This window comes from Pyrus communis, chromosome 13 (assembly GCF_963583255.1).
Source record: "Pyrus communis chromosome 13, drPyrComm1.1, whole genome shotgun sequence".
In the NCBI taxonomy this organism is placed as follows: domain Eukaryota; kingdom Viridiplantae; phylum Streptophyta; class Magnoliopsida; order Rosales; family Rosaceae; genus Pyrus; species Pyrus communis.
The window spans coordinates 163,817-178,042 of NC_084815.1; the positions used below are offsets into that span (position 1 = coordinate 163,817).

The window sequence follows — 14,226 nt, forward strand, 5'->3', positions numbered from 1 at the left end:
TAAAACTAATATTGCCAATGTAAGAAGTTGTTCAATTACTTATAAACACATGCAAGATTTATCCTTTTATCAATGTGAGACTTTTTTAACTTCATATCCTCACATGCCCCTTGCGTGGATCATGAATTGAATGACGTAGAACATGCGTGGCTGTTGAGCTTTACATGTGGGGCAATCTACTGTGGTACTATCAAGAAATTCAAATGGGTACATACATTGCATGGTCCACACTCACACTTCCCACACAATTATAAGCATAAAAAAGGAAAGGAAAAAGTTGCTGGATGTGGCTGTGAATATTTGATTGGTTGATGAGTTAGTTTTCACTTGAGATTCTTCTTGTATGCCATATATATCATATTGCCATGCCATTCCCCTCATATCATTCATACCCCACAAACCAATTTCGCTTGCCTTATAAAAGCCATCTTCACCACACCCTTTGTTCTGTGAGAAACACACAGATAAATATATCCAGGAGATCGAAGAAAGAAGAAGCAAAAAGAAAGACTAAGTTTTGATTGTTGAAGGCAGAATAATATTTTTTATATATACAAATGATGTACCATCATCAGCAGCAGCACCAACACCAACACCAAGGAAAGAAGATCATCCACTCTGCTTCTTCAAGCAGAATATCGATGCCTAACATCCCTTCTGAAAGGCATTTGTTTCTACAGCAAGGTGACCAAAATAGCCCTGCAGGAGATTCAGGCCTTGTCCTCTCAACCGATGCCAAGCCTAGACTCAAATGGACCCCCGATCTCCACGAGCGATTTATCGAGGCAGTTAACCAGCTTGGAGGAGCAGATAGTGAGTACTACTCTATTTACTTACTAATACTAGCTAGCTCCCAGCTGAGAGCTGAGAGCTGAGAGCTGAGCTGATCATTATATTAATTCCACTTAATTAATAAAGTTATGATGATTTCCAATGTTATGCAGAGGCTACTCCAAAAACAGTTATGAAACTTATGGGGATTCCCGGCCTGACATTATACCACTTAAAGAGTCATCTTCAGGTACTTTACTTCAATGTTTTTCTACCACCATTAAGTTCAACTGATTTCAAAATCTCCATTTAGTTCTAATTAATTAGATTGCAATTTAATCGGCCATTTTAAAAAGGAAAATGCCACAATCAAGTATTCAAGCATTAGTTTCATTTTCTTCAGCTCCAAGCAACAAAGTGAAACTAATTTTAATCCAGCCATTATAATTGAAATCAATTTTAAGCCAGTCATTTTTTTGGTTTTTGCCAAACAGAAGTACAGGCTTAGCAAGAATCTGCATGGAGGGCACGTTACTAGTAGCCTCACCAAAATTGGTAAGCAGAGGAGACTAATCATTTGTTCAATTCCTCCTCTTAAGATATATATACATTGATTCGTTTGCACTTAATTTACAGCCAGTTTAATTTAACATTGTTAATAGTTTGGACCATGACATTGTATATGTACAGGTCCAGTTCCAGTTTCAGTGGCAGGAGAAAGATTAATATCTGAAGCAAATGGAAGTCAGATGAGCACTACGAGCACTGGCATTGCACCCCAATCAAACAAGTAAGCTGGCTGCTGCCACTCATTTACCCGCTTGATCATCTGTTAATTTTTCATTTATTTATCATCTTATAATTACCTCAATATGTATGAGATTTAGGCTCACAATGGCAATTCTCATTTAATTCCAGAGGCTTACATATAACTGAAACACTGGAGATGCAAATTGAAGTCCAGAGAAGGCTACATGAGCAACTTGAGGTAAGGGCGTGCTCTTGGCACTCAGTAGAGCAAAAACTCCTTCCCATTATAGCAGCGTTATTCTTACAATTTGTTCTGACCGAAAACCAGGTTCAGCGGCACTTGCAACTTCGTATAGAGTCTCAAGGAAAATACCTGCAGTCTGTGCTGGAGAAAGCCCAGGAGACGCTAGGACGACAAAACTTAGGTACAGTAGGACTTGAAGCTGCCCAAGTTCAACTCTCTGAGCTGGTGTCCAAAGTATCCACCCAATGCTTGAACTCTTCCTTCACAGAGCTCAAAGAATTACAGGGATTGTGCCCTCAGCAAACGCAAACGAACCAGCAGCCCACCGATTGCTCAATGGACAGCTGCCTAACTTTTTGTGAAGGATCGAAAAAGGACCAAGATCAGATACACAGCAGTGGAGTGCCTCTAAGACCAAATTACAATGGCAGGGTGACAGCAGTCCTGGAACAAAAAGATACAGAACGAGCGCAGCCGCCAATGCTCCAAAACACTAGTCAACTTAATTGGTGTGAAGATATGAAGGAGAATAACATGTTTATTTCCTCCATAAGTAAAGATGCAGAAAAAAGAATGTTCCCTGCTGCAGAAACAAGGTCTAGTGACTTATCCATGAGCATTGGACTACAAGGAGAAAGATGGAATCTCGATAGCAAGGGAAGAGACTCAGATGGCAGCTTTTTAGAACGAACAAACAGCAGCAGGGCCGATTCAGCTAAAGTCAAGGGTGCGAAAGTTTCTCAAGGATACAGATCAGTGCCTTACTTTGCAGCAAAGCTAGACCTAAATGCTCATGATGATAATGATGCTTCTTCAAGTTGCAGACAGTTTGACTTGAATGGCTTCAGCTGGAGCTAAGTAGGCTTACAGTGGGTGAATCAAGGGGATAAAAACACTGCAATTTCAGCTTCATACCAAAGGATAGACAGAGCATGATAGCGTGCTGCAAACGTATTGTTCAATCGAGCTGAAAGGAATACGTTGCAGCACAAAGATATTCACACCTAGCTATTAATTTAGATCAATTACATAACAAGTAGCTCAGGCAAGCAGGATGTAATATCTTTTTATATATGATTGAGAGTTCCAGGACTAGAAAGCAGAATATGTCTTGATCTCACGTTCGTTCAGTAAACTCTAATGTTAATCCACCCAATCTCCCCTAGGCTCCGAACACGGTTGTCGATCACATTAAAGCTTGTACCGTTATCATAATCAAAATCGTCTTAATCTCGTGTGGTATGGGGCTCTATTTCATGATAGGAATAGACTATGAATGCAAAAGAATGAACTGTATGAAAGATTAAGGTCATCTCTAAATAGACAGAAATGACGGAGGATGACAAAATGTAACGTATGACAAATTTTGAGATGATCAAATTCATGAATCAAAATGCCAATGGAAGTATAATTCAGAAAACAGTTGCTATAAAGTTTATACCATATAAAACAGTATAAACCCTTTCTAATAAACATTGGCAAGGTATTTAGCATTTTTTTTTTGTTTTTTGGGGTCAATTGCTCATTGAATTCTTTTTCCCTATAATTCTGGCACGTACAACGGTCTGTGTGCAGCTTGGATTGGATTGGATTGGATTGGAGTGGGCCTCTGCTCGCATTGGTCTTTTGGTAATGGACCAACCACCACCGTCCAGTCTTTTAACATTCTTCGTTTGGACCTTTTCTCCCCACGCCATTTTATTTTTGGAAGATAATTAATTCTTCGTTTCGAACGCATCTGAAATATCGTGAGGAGGAGGCCACGGCCAAACAACAAACTGCCGTTGAAAATTGAAAGCAGACCGCCTGTCTCCGTCTCCATACAACCCCACTTCCCCAACCCTCTCAAAATCTGAATCAATCGACCAAGAAGAAGGAGAAACCTTTGGTTCTGTTTGTGGTGAAACGTAAACGACAAGTGATTTGATTTTCAATTTTGGAAGATCGGCCTCTGTGTTTTTGTTTGTGTTTGTATTTGTGGTGTCGGTGGAGATGGAGGTGCCGAGCTCATGGGACGCTCTTCGCAAACAGGTACTCCTTTTTCCTCTTCAGCGATGATCAATACTTTCAGTATGATTTCCTCCTTCGCAATTCTCAACTTTCTCGGGTAACTGACGATTTCCTGAATCCTGTTTGGTTTGCCTTAGATATTATCCATTTCGATAACAGCTTTGAATTCTGCAACTAGACTAGTGCTTATTGCTTTTGCCTTTTCTTTTAGTTCAAGTTGTCGGTAGGTTGTATTGTTTGAGATCAGTTTGCGTTTTTTTCTTCAAACTTTTATCGTCAATTTGGATTTGTTTGTGATTGGTGAGTTAAATTGATAAATTCCCTTTCTTCTAGCAACAAATTGTTAAATTTTAGCTTCGATCAGAACTGTAATTGCTAAGTGGAGAAATTTGATTGAAGAAAAGAATATGGAAAGTTACAAGACTTGTAATTGAATCATGCTCAATTGCCTGCGGCATATAGTTCTGTTTGGTTAACAAAAACGAATTAAAAGAAATTCTAGTAAAAATTTCAAATCGGATTCTATTGGAAGATTAATGTACCTTAGCTAGGCATAGGATCAAAATTTAACTTCAACTAGCAATTTTGAATAGGGCCCCATTGTTGTATGGGACTCAAAGTCCCTATAGCATTCCTCTTCTGCCGCCTGTGTCATTACTTAAATGAGAACTACGATTAGATCTGTGCAGTAATAGATGACCCTCTTCTTGACATACTCTCTGCATATGACAATTCAAAATAATGATTTTCCTCTATGGACATCATATAAGAACATCTTCCTCAAAGCATAGGCCCAAAGTGAAAAAGAGCTACTTTGGTACGGGCCTTTGAATGCCAAACAGACCTAGAAAGCCAACACCCTCCCCTCCTTTAAAACCCTGGTAGTAATGTCTAACATGAAATCACTACTATGATTCCACCACCACCTCAATTTTCATTCGTGCACACTCTAACGAAAATAGTAGATCATTGGACGTCAGCATCGTCCTGATGAGCAATGATATAATCCTCAGCTAAAGAAATATTAAATATGTGCAATTTGAAAAAGTCTGGGCCGGGTCATTCTTCACTTCTGTTACAAGGGAGACCGAAAGATGAAAAAAGAACAAGGTTGAGCTGTGGTAACAATCTACTCATCCAGGGATTCTTATTATTAAGCTTCTCATCTAAATCATGATACTATTTTCAAGAATGCTAAAGACTTCGTGGTGAATATTTCAAGATTCAGTTAGTGCATCTCTTTTTTTCCTATATGTTTCTTGAACTTATGAATTTTACTCCCTGATTGTGTTGAAAGGTTGAACATTTTGCTATCACGAAGGTACTAGTATTAGGTGAAGCACGAATTTTCACTTGGCCTTCTGATTCCCAGTGTCACTTTTTGAGCATGAATTTTGAATATTTGGTTTAAGCTACTGATTTTTTCTGAATCTTTTAAGCGAAGGTACTTCAGTAAGACATCGAGTTTGTTTACATATCATATAATATAATCACATTGGCTCAACCTAAATGGAAATATTAATTCCGTTTGTCTGTAAAGTGCATGATCACGGATGTGCTATGCTAATTTTTTTCATTTGTTTCCTCTTCCATGTAGTTCCCTTCGTACTAAATCTAGATAACTGGGAATTTTGCTTTCTTAAAATGATTTTTTTTTTTAATCTATTTGTAATTTCAGGCAAGGAAACTTGAAGCGCAGTTGGATGAGCAGATGAATTCTTATCGTAAGTTTGTCTCTGCAAAGGGTTCTGCAAAAGTTGGTACTGCCGAGAATGATCTTGAATCTGGGATTGATCGACAATTAAAGCAACTCCAACAAGTAAATTCACAAATGCAAGCATGGGTATCATCAGGAGGATCAGAAATGGTTTCTCATACCTTGACTAGACATCAAGAAATTTTCCAAGATCTCACTCAGGTATTCTGGCAATCTGGCCTCTTAAATATGCTAAGGTGAACATGGGATGGCAGTTTTGTTTTTTTTGAACGATATGTTGCTAAGGTGTCTTGAATGTGCTGTGGGTTGATCCATAGTCCAACCGGCATGAATGACGTGTTCTATGAGCTCTCATGCCACCTTATAAATCTCTTGAAGTCAAGACCCTTATGTTTTTAAGAAGGAATTTGTATTACTGGTCATTATCCAATCCCTTGTTTTTCGTTTTTCATTAGTGTTCCGAGTTCTATCTGGAGTTGAAATTGAGAGTTTGAACAGTCAAAATGTGGATGATCATTCTGAGCTGAGCTCTAAGTTACAGATATATTATTACTATTCGTTTTTCAGCAAGATAGCTTGAGATTTGGCCTCATGCTATATGCTGGTGAAGCAACTAATATCCTGAATTTTATTCAATTTTGTTTGTACATTCTTTGAATCATTTGTGCTGTCTTTGCTATAAAACATATAATTCCTAAGATTGAACCCAGCAGATTTCAATTTTTTGTTAGACGTGAATCATGATTGAAGTGCAGGAGTTCTATCGTCTCCGCAACAGCCTTAGAGCTAAGCAAGAGCATGCTTCACTCCTTGAGGATTTTAGGGAGTTTGATCGAACAAGAGTAGACTTGGAAGATGGTGTTGGTTCTGCTGAAAACGCTCTCCTCAAAGAGCATGCTGCTGTTAGCCGAAGTACAGGACAGGTACGGAAATTAAAGTGACACATTTTTTTATCTGTACAGATTAAGTTGGGTGGTGATCCGTTTTATTAGGACCCAGTTTTAATGATTGTTTTAGTAAAGACCTAAAGATATATATCATATGGCTTTGACGGAAGAGAAATGGACGTCTTCATAGTTAGGAAGTGAAACAGAATTTTATTGTGCAGGGTAGCACTTCTCTTAGCTGATGGTGGTTTAGAGTCCTTGGATTGATTTTACATCCCTTATCTGGGGTTTGGCAAATGAAGCATTCAAATTGTGATTTATATTGAATTCCCAATCTATTCTGTTACTGCAGGTGGATAATGTGATCTCTCAAGCTCAAGCAACCCTTGGTTCACTTGTCCTTCAACGCTCCACTTTTGGTGGTATTAATTCAAAGCTCAGCAATATTGGCAGCCGCCTTCCAACGGTATAAAACCAGTAATTGTGGTCCTTGATGTGTTAGTTATTTCTTTGGCGTTTTGTTGTTACATAGTTCCCTCATGAAACAGAATCAAAATGTTTCTCTTTCATTCTATGAATAAGAGTTAATGCATGCAATAGGTTAATTGCAGAAAGTATTTCACCACTACAAAGTTAACTGAATTTTTTGATACCAAAACTAGATTTGATGAATCCTAATAGCGAGTAGGCTAAGAAAGTGCCTGGTCTGAAATTATTGCGTAATAAAAGGATGACTTGTTTGAAGGGCAACGCAAAAATGAAGTAAAGAAATTATGGATTTTAATCCCTTGAAATGTGTATATCTGTCATTTATTATTTCTGTACTCTTTAGTTCTCTTGATTGACGCTCAAAGATGTGATGGTGCAGGTAAATCAAATGCTGTCCGCTATAAAGCGTAAAAAGTCTATGGATACCATCATTCTTTCTCTCATTGCGTCCGTATGCACATTTCTCATATTTATCTACTGGTTGTCAAAGTGAGGATCTATGAGGATCAGGCATTTGTGTGGGGGGACCATCTGTGAGTGAGAAAGAGAAAAAGATACCATTTTTTCCTTGAGTTTTCTCGAACGAACCTGTATTACTGTAAGTGATTTGTTTCTTAGGAGTACAAAATACAATGGATGTAGGCATTCCGTGTTATTTCATGTTCTTTCATTGAGCTTGAGTGTCGATTTAATTTCTGATTTTCAGCAGGGTTACAGCGTGCCACCAGCGTAATGATGTAAGTGACTCTGATGTATTAGTACATAGTTTGTTTTAGATGGAAACAAACAACATACTTATATCAACTTTTGTTAAATATGTTTCTCTTCACTTGATTAAGATATTTCGTGATTAATGATGGTGTGGAAAAGAAGGCCTTAGGCCACCAAAATACTAGAAGTGAATTACAGGCACGGGAAGTTTGATACCATTGTTTGTAATATGTTAGTTCCTCTTGTCAATGTTTTCTTTTGTTCAGAAATTACTAATCTATGCCTATCTATTATCTGATTTCTTTTGCTCCACAGGACAGTGCCCCTCTTTGGGTTCTGCAACCATGGCAGCGACCACACCACCCGCCATCTCTAGTTAAGGTCACAAATTTACTTACTGAAATAAATGAAACTTGTGTCTTTGAAATATTTTCTGGATTTGGTTTTCAAGGTTTATAGACAATTCCCCCGATCATACCCACGGATAGAGTTTGAGTATGAATGCTATTCATCTCTTGTTCAGCATGTAGGATTAACGGGGAACCGAACTAACTCGGCCCACCCCTTCGCGAATGCTTACCTGCCATTATTCCACATGGTTCGGGCAGGCGCTTCTTTGTTTATCAGGCTCAGGCAACCGGCCTTGGCTCTCAACTAATGTCAAAACGTTAAATTAACAATAACAGTAAAAAAGACAACAATAATGTTTTCTAACGGAAAAGTCAAATATGATGTGACTTGACTTGGAATAACATCTCTCTCATTTGCTGACATAGAGCCTTCAATTTTTTTTAATAATATTAAATACTTTTTATTAATTTTTTATTGGTTTAAAGCATTGTCTTTTTGTTTTTTTTTTTTTCCATTACCAATGCAATATTTAATACTTTTATACCTATTAATTTATTTTCTTTCATTCTCAATGCAAAGAAAATAAATATGAATTTTTATTTTATATTTAAATTTATCATATTAAATGAAAATCAAAATATCCAAATTTAAATTTTAAGTTTAAAATTTAACACCTCCTAGCCTGTCTGTGTTTCTTTCCCAATTTCAAAAAATTGGATCGGATCTTATTATCGCAAGGCGACCGACCAAAGATCATTTAAAGTGAAAGGGGCCACCCACTTCCTTCAACTTCACGGTCACTTTTTGAAACGAGGGTGCCATCCTCCATATTCAACGTTGGGGCTTTCTAGTCACTAGTACTACGGTCTTGTGATATTTTTTTTCATTTAGAAGTGAGAAGTTTTAGGTTCAAATCTTGTGAATGGCGAATTTGATACTAATTTAAATTGTCTATTATGTGATTTAGCTGAATTTTCTATCATCTTATCTTAGTGTAAAAATATTAATGTATTAAAAAAAAAAAAAAAAAAAAAAAACACGTTGGAACTTTGCCTTTTTGCCTTGCCCATCAGAAATAGTAGTGGGAAAAAAACGTGGTATGTCGAGCGGAGTTAGGGGTTAGTGGGCCACACCGAGCCATAACCTAACTTTTAGATTTTCCATACATGTTAATTTAATTGACGTTTTTTTATCATTGCTTCCGACTGAATAAACAAAAAAACCACGGAACTTGTTCGGATTCTAGCTTGGAATCCAAAAGCCAAAAGAAAGAGAAAAAGACAAGTGCTTTGTTCTGATGATACATCAAAAGGTGACTTTGCACATCGGAATCGAATCGGAAGCAAAGAAAGCAATCCAACCCAACCGAGCCTAAGAGACAGACGCACACTTGGCATTTCACTGTTATTCCCTTCCCCAATTTTTCAAAATTTACTTTTAAAAATATAAAAAACTAAATTTTAATCCTTAAATAAGCTGAAGTTTAGAAAAATATCTTATACAAGATTAAAAATTGATTTTAGTCCCTAGACTCTATTTAATGACAACATATTAAATGTCTTTCTTTATTATTTATAATTTTATGTTGTTCATAAATTAAATTTTAATTCTCATTATGATAAGTATCTTATAAATTTTAATTCTCATTATGGTAAGTATCTTATATAAGAAAAATTTTTATAAAAATTTTTCGGTACACATGTTTTTGCATGTTTTCTTATGTGCCACTAATTCATTACAATATATTTAGGTACGAACATTTCGGTACATTAGGTTAGTATAATATGTTTAGATACGGATATTTCGGTACACTAGTTTATTATAATATATTTAGGTACTAACATTTCGGTATACTAGTTTGGTATCATATATTTTGGTACAGACGTTTCGGTACACTAATTTAGTAAAATATATTATGATACGAACGTTTAGGTATACTAATTAGATGGAGTAAAATAAATATAATGAATTAAAATGTGTAAAAAAATAAAAAAATTTAATTTTAATGTAACGACATTAAATAAGGTATCTATTAAATATTAAAACAAAAATATAATATAAATTCGAATTAAGTACATATAAGAGGACTAAAATCAATATCCCAAACCATATTTTTTATTAAATTTTAATATTTTTCAAGGATTAAAGTTCAAAAATCCCTTAAAAATATTCGTTACTGGTAAATTTATTATAGTGCTCAGAAAGTCTGAGGAGTAGATATTATTATTATTATTATTAGGGGGAGGTTTTCAAAACTCAAACTGCGCGTGACAAAATCAATTTCTAGCCGTTAGAGTTGAGGAGCTCCCTCTTTTCCCCTTCCCCTCGATTTGAAAATTGAAAAGTCTGTGACAGACAGACAGACAGACAGACACTCTCCAGGAGCCCAGAACCAGAAATTGGGTTTTTACCTTGTCGTTTCATCATTTGGATTTTTATCCTCCTTTACAAAATTCTTGGAATTTCTGACCATTTTACTTATGCGGGTTTTGGGGTTTTGAATTTGATCAGATTCATATATATATATATTGATTGCGATACTTGCATCTGCATAAGGAGAGAGAGTATAACGTCGGTCTTTGAGTGAGGGTTGTCTATCAGCCAGACAAGCCAAAGCCAGGTGGTTGTGGGTGTTCTCACTACTCTGGATTGGATGTCACTTTACTAAAACGTGTGGAGTGGTAACTTCCCCCTATACACCCTCCCTCCCTCCCCCACTAACCCATCTTCTTCTTTCCTATTATTATTATTATTATTATTATTCTCATTCCTCTTCAGCTTTCCCTTTTTCCCCTTCCTAATATTGGGGATTGGATTGGATCGGATCGGATCGGATCGATCGCCCTCTTTCTCCACTACCCCCATCTCAGTTTTCGTGGGAAAAATAAAATCACTGGAATATCGCCGATTCTCCGACCCACCTGCAACTTTTCCCTCTTTTTTCTCTTCAGTTAGCATAAAGGAAACTTCTTTTTTCCCTCTTAATCTTTCATCTCTTATTTATCTTCCTATTTACACTATAAAGCCTTTTGCTTTTGTTCCCTTCCCTCCTCCCCTGCCTTTTCGATAAACCCAGAATTTTCCCGTCAAAAGAAAAAGGAAAAGAAAACATGGAAAGGATGATGTGGGTTTTGGTTGTGGTGGCTGTGTTGTGTGTTTGCAGTGGTGTGGAAGGTCTTGGTGTGAATTGGGGAACGATGGCAACCCACAAGTTGCCGCCGGAGACGGTGGTTCAGATGCTAAAGGACAATGGGATTCAGAAAGTGAAGCTTTTCGATGCAGAGGAGTCGACCATGAGTGCCTTGGCTGGCAGTGGTCTTGAGGTCATGGTTGCCATTCCTAATGATCAGCTTGCTGTCATGACCAGCTACAAACGTGCCAAAGAATGGGTCCGCCGCAACGTCACCCGCTACAATTTCAACGGAGGAGTTAACATCAAGTATGACTTCAGTTTGCTATCGATCCCTTTATAGTCCTGATTGATTTCATTGTTATTGCTATTTTGCTATAGAATTTGCTTTTGTGACCAATGCTTACATGATAGGATTGTCCTACTCTATTTTTAGATATATTATTTATCACATCACCTAGAACTACTTTGGAATTGCTTGTTGTTGGCTTGAAATTTATGATTATGATTTGTTCATGGGCCCTTTTGATTTTCTTTTCATAAATTTCTCTGGAAATCCGATCCGGTATCCGGTTAGGTTAGTTGATTCGTCTTTCTGTTTCAGTCCAGTTTGTAGTTTTTCTTTTTTCTTGTCTGCTGTTATGGAGTACATGCACTTCCTTAAGTATCAGTCTCAGAATGATAGATGAAATTTGTTAGGCATGTATCCCTTCTTGGAGGCAAATTCCCCGGAACTACTAACACGGCACAATAATTTAGCAGTAACTTTTTTCAAAGATCTAAGGAGTCAAACATGGAAATTGTTGTTTTGTGTTCTCTTCTTCTTCTCTGCATTACTATGTCATTAGAGTAAGGAATTATCATACTGATATGCTGTATCTATGTCCTTATTAATGTGTGAGCGGGCTTTATTTCAAGGTTGCGGCTTTTTTGAAAACAAAGTCCTGCTACAAACTCTTCAGTTTTCTTATCATTTTTGCTATTTTTTCAGATATGTAGCAGTTGGGAATGAGCCTTTCCTCACATCGTACAATGGTTCATTCCTGAATGTTACGTTCCCAGCACTTCAGAACATTCAAAATGCCCTTAACGAAGCCGGAGTTGGAGATTCGGTAAAGGCTACTGTGCCCTTAAATGCTGATGTCTACAACTCACCAGAAAACAACCCCGTGCCATCTGCAGGAAGGTTCCGGACTGATATTCTTCAACTAATGACCGATATTGTCCAGTTCCTAGACAAAAATCAAGCGCCTTTCACAATAAACATCTACCCTTTCCTGAGTTTATATGGGAATGACGACTTCCCATTCAACTATGCCTTCTTTGATGGGGATACCAATCCCATTGTTGATACAGGCACTGGGATTCAGTACACCAATGTTTTCGATGCTAATTTTGATACCTTGGTCTCTTCCCTGAAAGCAGTGGGATTTGGGAATATGCCCATTGTGGTTGGGGAGGTGGGATGGCCAACAGACGGGGACAAGAATGCCAATGCAGGTAATGCTTTGAGATTTTATAATGGGCTTCTAACAAGACTTGGAACCAACAGAGGCACCCCACTGCGACCTGGATATATTGAAGTTTACTTGTTTGGACTTATTGATGAGGATGCAAAGAGCATTGCTCCAGGAAGTTTTGAGCGTCACTGGGGAATTTTCGGTTATGATGGACAGCCCAAGTTCCCGGTCGATCTTTCTGGTCAGGGTCAGAACAAGTTACTAGTGCCTGCAAAGAATGTGCAGTATCTTTCAAAAAAATGGTGCATGTTTAACCCGAACGCCAAAGATGTGAGCAAACTGGCAGATAACATAAACTATGCTTGCACCTTTTCGGATTGCACGGCATTGGAATATGGTTCTTCTTGCAACAATTTGGATGCAAACGGGAATGCTTCGTATGCGTTTAATATGTACTACCAGGTTCAGAATCAGGATGATCTGTCGTGTAACTTCCAAGGTTTGGCTACGTTGACGACACAGAACATCTCACAAGGGAATTGCAATTTCATAATTCAGATAGCAACTTCATCTGCATTTTCTCTAACACCGTCCTCCTCCTTATTGGTAGCATTGCTAGCTATGTTACTGTCCACTTTGCTGTTGCTGTAGGATTTTGTAGATGGCTCAGATGTACTATTTTGTTTTTCTTTTGCCTGGTGCATTCTTCTGTGGCCTTGTGGGATTATTTTGGTTTCACGGATCAATTTAAAAAAAATTGATATCTTAAAGCTTCAAATTCCGCCTTGTATTTCCAGACCCATAATAATGCATATTGTTATCGGATTTTCTGTTATCTTCCTTCGTTTTCACAAATACACTTTTGTTTAGGCCCCTTGTTAAACCAACAAAACAAATACAAGGTTTAGTGACTAGCACCACTTCCATTGCCTTCGCGATTTTCGTCATTCACGACAACGGATTTCATGTATTTGGGGAGGGAATTCTAGGAGACAGAAGGATTGAGATGTTGACTGATAAACACCTAATTTACAATATTGGGTGTAATCAACAAGTGAAGTGGGCAATTATTGACAAATTCAGTTATACCAATTTGCCTCTTGAATTTTACGATCACTTCAAACTTGTGTCCTAAATTAATTCGTTGAACATTTTGGGACATGAACTATTATAATTAGCCACACTTCATTGTCAAATTTTGCACATTTAGTCCAATTTTATGTTTTATTTTATTTAATTTTTTTTTTTCAGCCAGTTTTATGTTAATGGTCACTTTTGAGCACGTGATATGTTTTAGGAAGCAATCTTATATTTTTACTACAAAATTGTGTTAAAACTTAGAAACATCAAACTTAGAAGTCTTACACTGCATATTCGTGTAGGATTTGATTTTTATGGCTCAAATTGGTATGAAAAAGGTTAATTTGTCCTCTTAAGTGTCAAATGTGTCGAACACTTGACATTGTTATATAGAAAATTAGATGAAATGCGTAGAAATTAACAAGAAGAGGAAATTTGGCTAATTAAAATAGTTCAAATCTCAAATATTTCAAAATTTCGTTCAAAACATAAAATTAACAGTTGCAATTAAGGGTAGGCATCATAATTGACCAATCCAAACTGTTTTGGTCGGTTTGGTTTGATTTTGACTAAGAGAAAAATCAAACAATTTAAAGACCAAATTGAATCCATTTATTTTGATTTTG

At 37.0% G+C, this 14,226-nt stretch overlaps 3 protein-coding genes across 6 annotated transcripts; all 3 read left to right on the plus strand.

Moving 5' to 3' along the window:
* The first annotated feature begins 410 nt into the window (after nucleotides 1-410).
* On the plus strand, nucleotides 411-3,153 carry LOC137713769 (myb-related protein 2-like). The gene is made up of 6 exons (XM_068453119.1): nucleotides 411-813; nucleotides 945-1,021; nucleotides 1,266-1,326; nucleotides 1,462-1,561; nucleotides 1,690-1,759; nucleotides 1,850-3,153. The coding sequence occupies exons 1-6, from the start codon at nucleotides 558-560 to the stop codon at nucleotides 2,621-2,623; spliced, it is 1,338 nt and encodes a 445-aa protein (XP_068309220.1). The 5' UTR covers nucleotides 411-557; the 3' UTR covers nucleotides 2,624-3,153.
* A 299-nt stretch (nucleotides 3,154-3,452) lies between these two features.
* Nucleotides 3,453-8,160, plus strand: LOC137713056 (Golgi SNAP receptor complex member 1-1-like). 4 transcript variants are annotated; one of them, XR_011065273.1, is made up of 7 exons: nucleotides 3,453-3,796; nucleotides 5,454-5,693; nucleotides 6,248-6,415; nucleotides 6,732-6,845; nucleotides 7,248-7,466; nucleotides 7,575-7,605; nucleotides 7,895-8,160. XR_011065273.1 is itself a non-coding variant. In XM_068452293.1 (5 exons), exons 1-5 carry the CDS (start codon nucleotides 3,758-3,760, stop codon nucleotides 7,359-7,361), a joined length of 675 nt encoding a protein of 224 aa, XP_068308394.1. In that variant the 5' UTR covers nucleotides 3,453-3,757; the 3' UTR covers nucleotides 7,362-7,807. The 4 variants fall into 4 exon arrangements, 1 of the variants encoding a protein (XP_068308394.1); XR_011065271.1 differs by lacking the exon at nucleotides 7,895-8,160 and having other exon boundaries at nucleotides 7,575-7,807; XR_011065272.1 differs by lacking the exon at nucleotides 7,895-8,160 and having other exon boundaries at nucleotides 7,578-7,807.
* Nucleotides 8,161-10,460: 2,300 nt separating this feature from the next.
* On the plus strand, nucleotides 10,461-13,359 carry LOC137712885 (glucan endo-1,3-beta-glucosidase 8-like). Its single transcript, XM_068452068.1, has 2 exons — nucleotides 10,461-11,369; nucleotides 12,052-13,359. Exons 1-2 carry the CDS (start codon nucleotides 11,041-11,043, stop codon nucleotides 13,169-13,171), a joined length of 1,449 nt encoding a protein of 482 aa, XP_068308169.1. The 5' UTR covers nucleotides 10,461-11,040; the 3' UTR covers nucleotides 13,172-13,359.
* The last annotated feature ends 867 nt before the right edge of the window (nucleotides 13,360-14,226 follow it).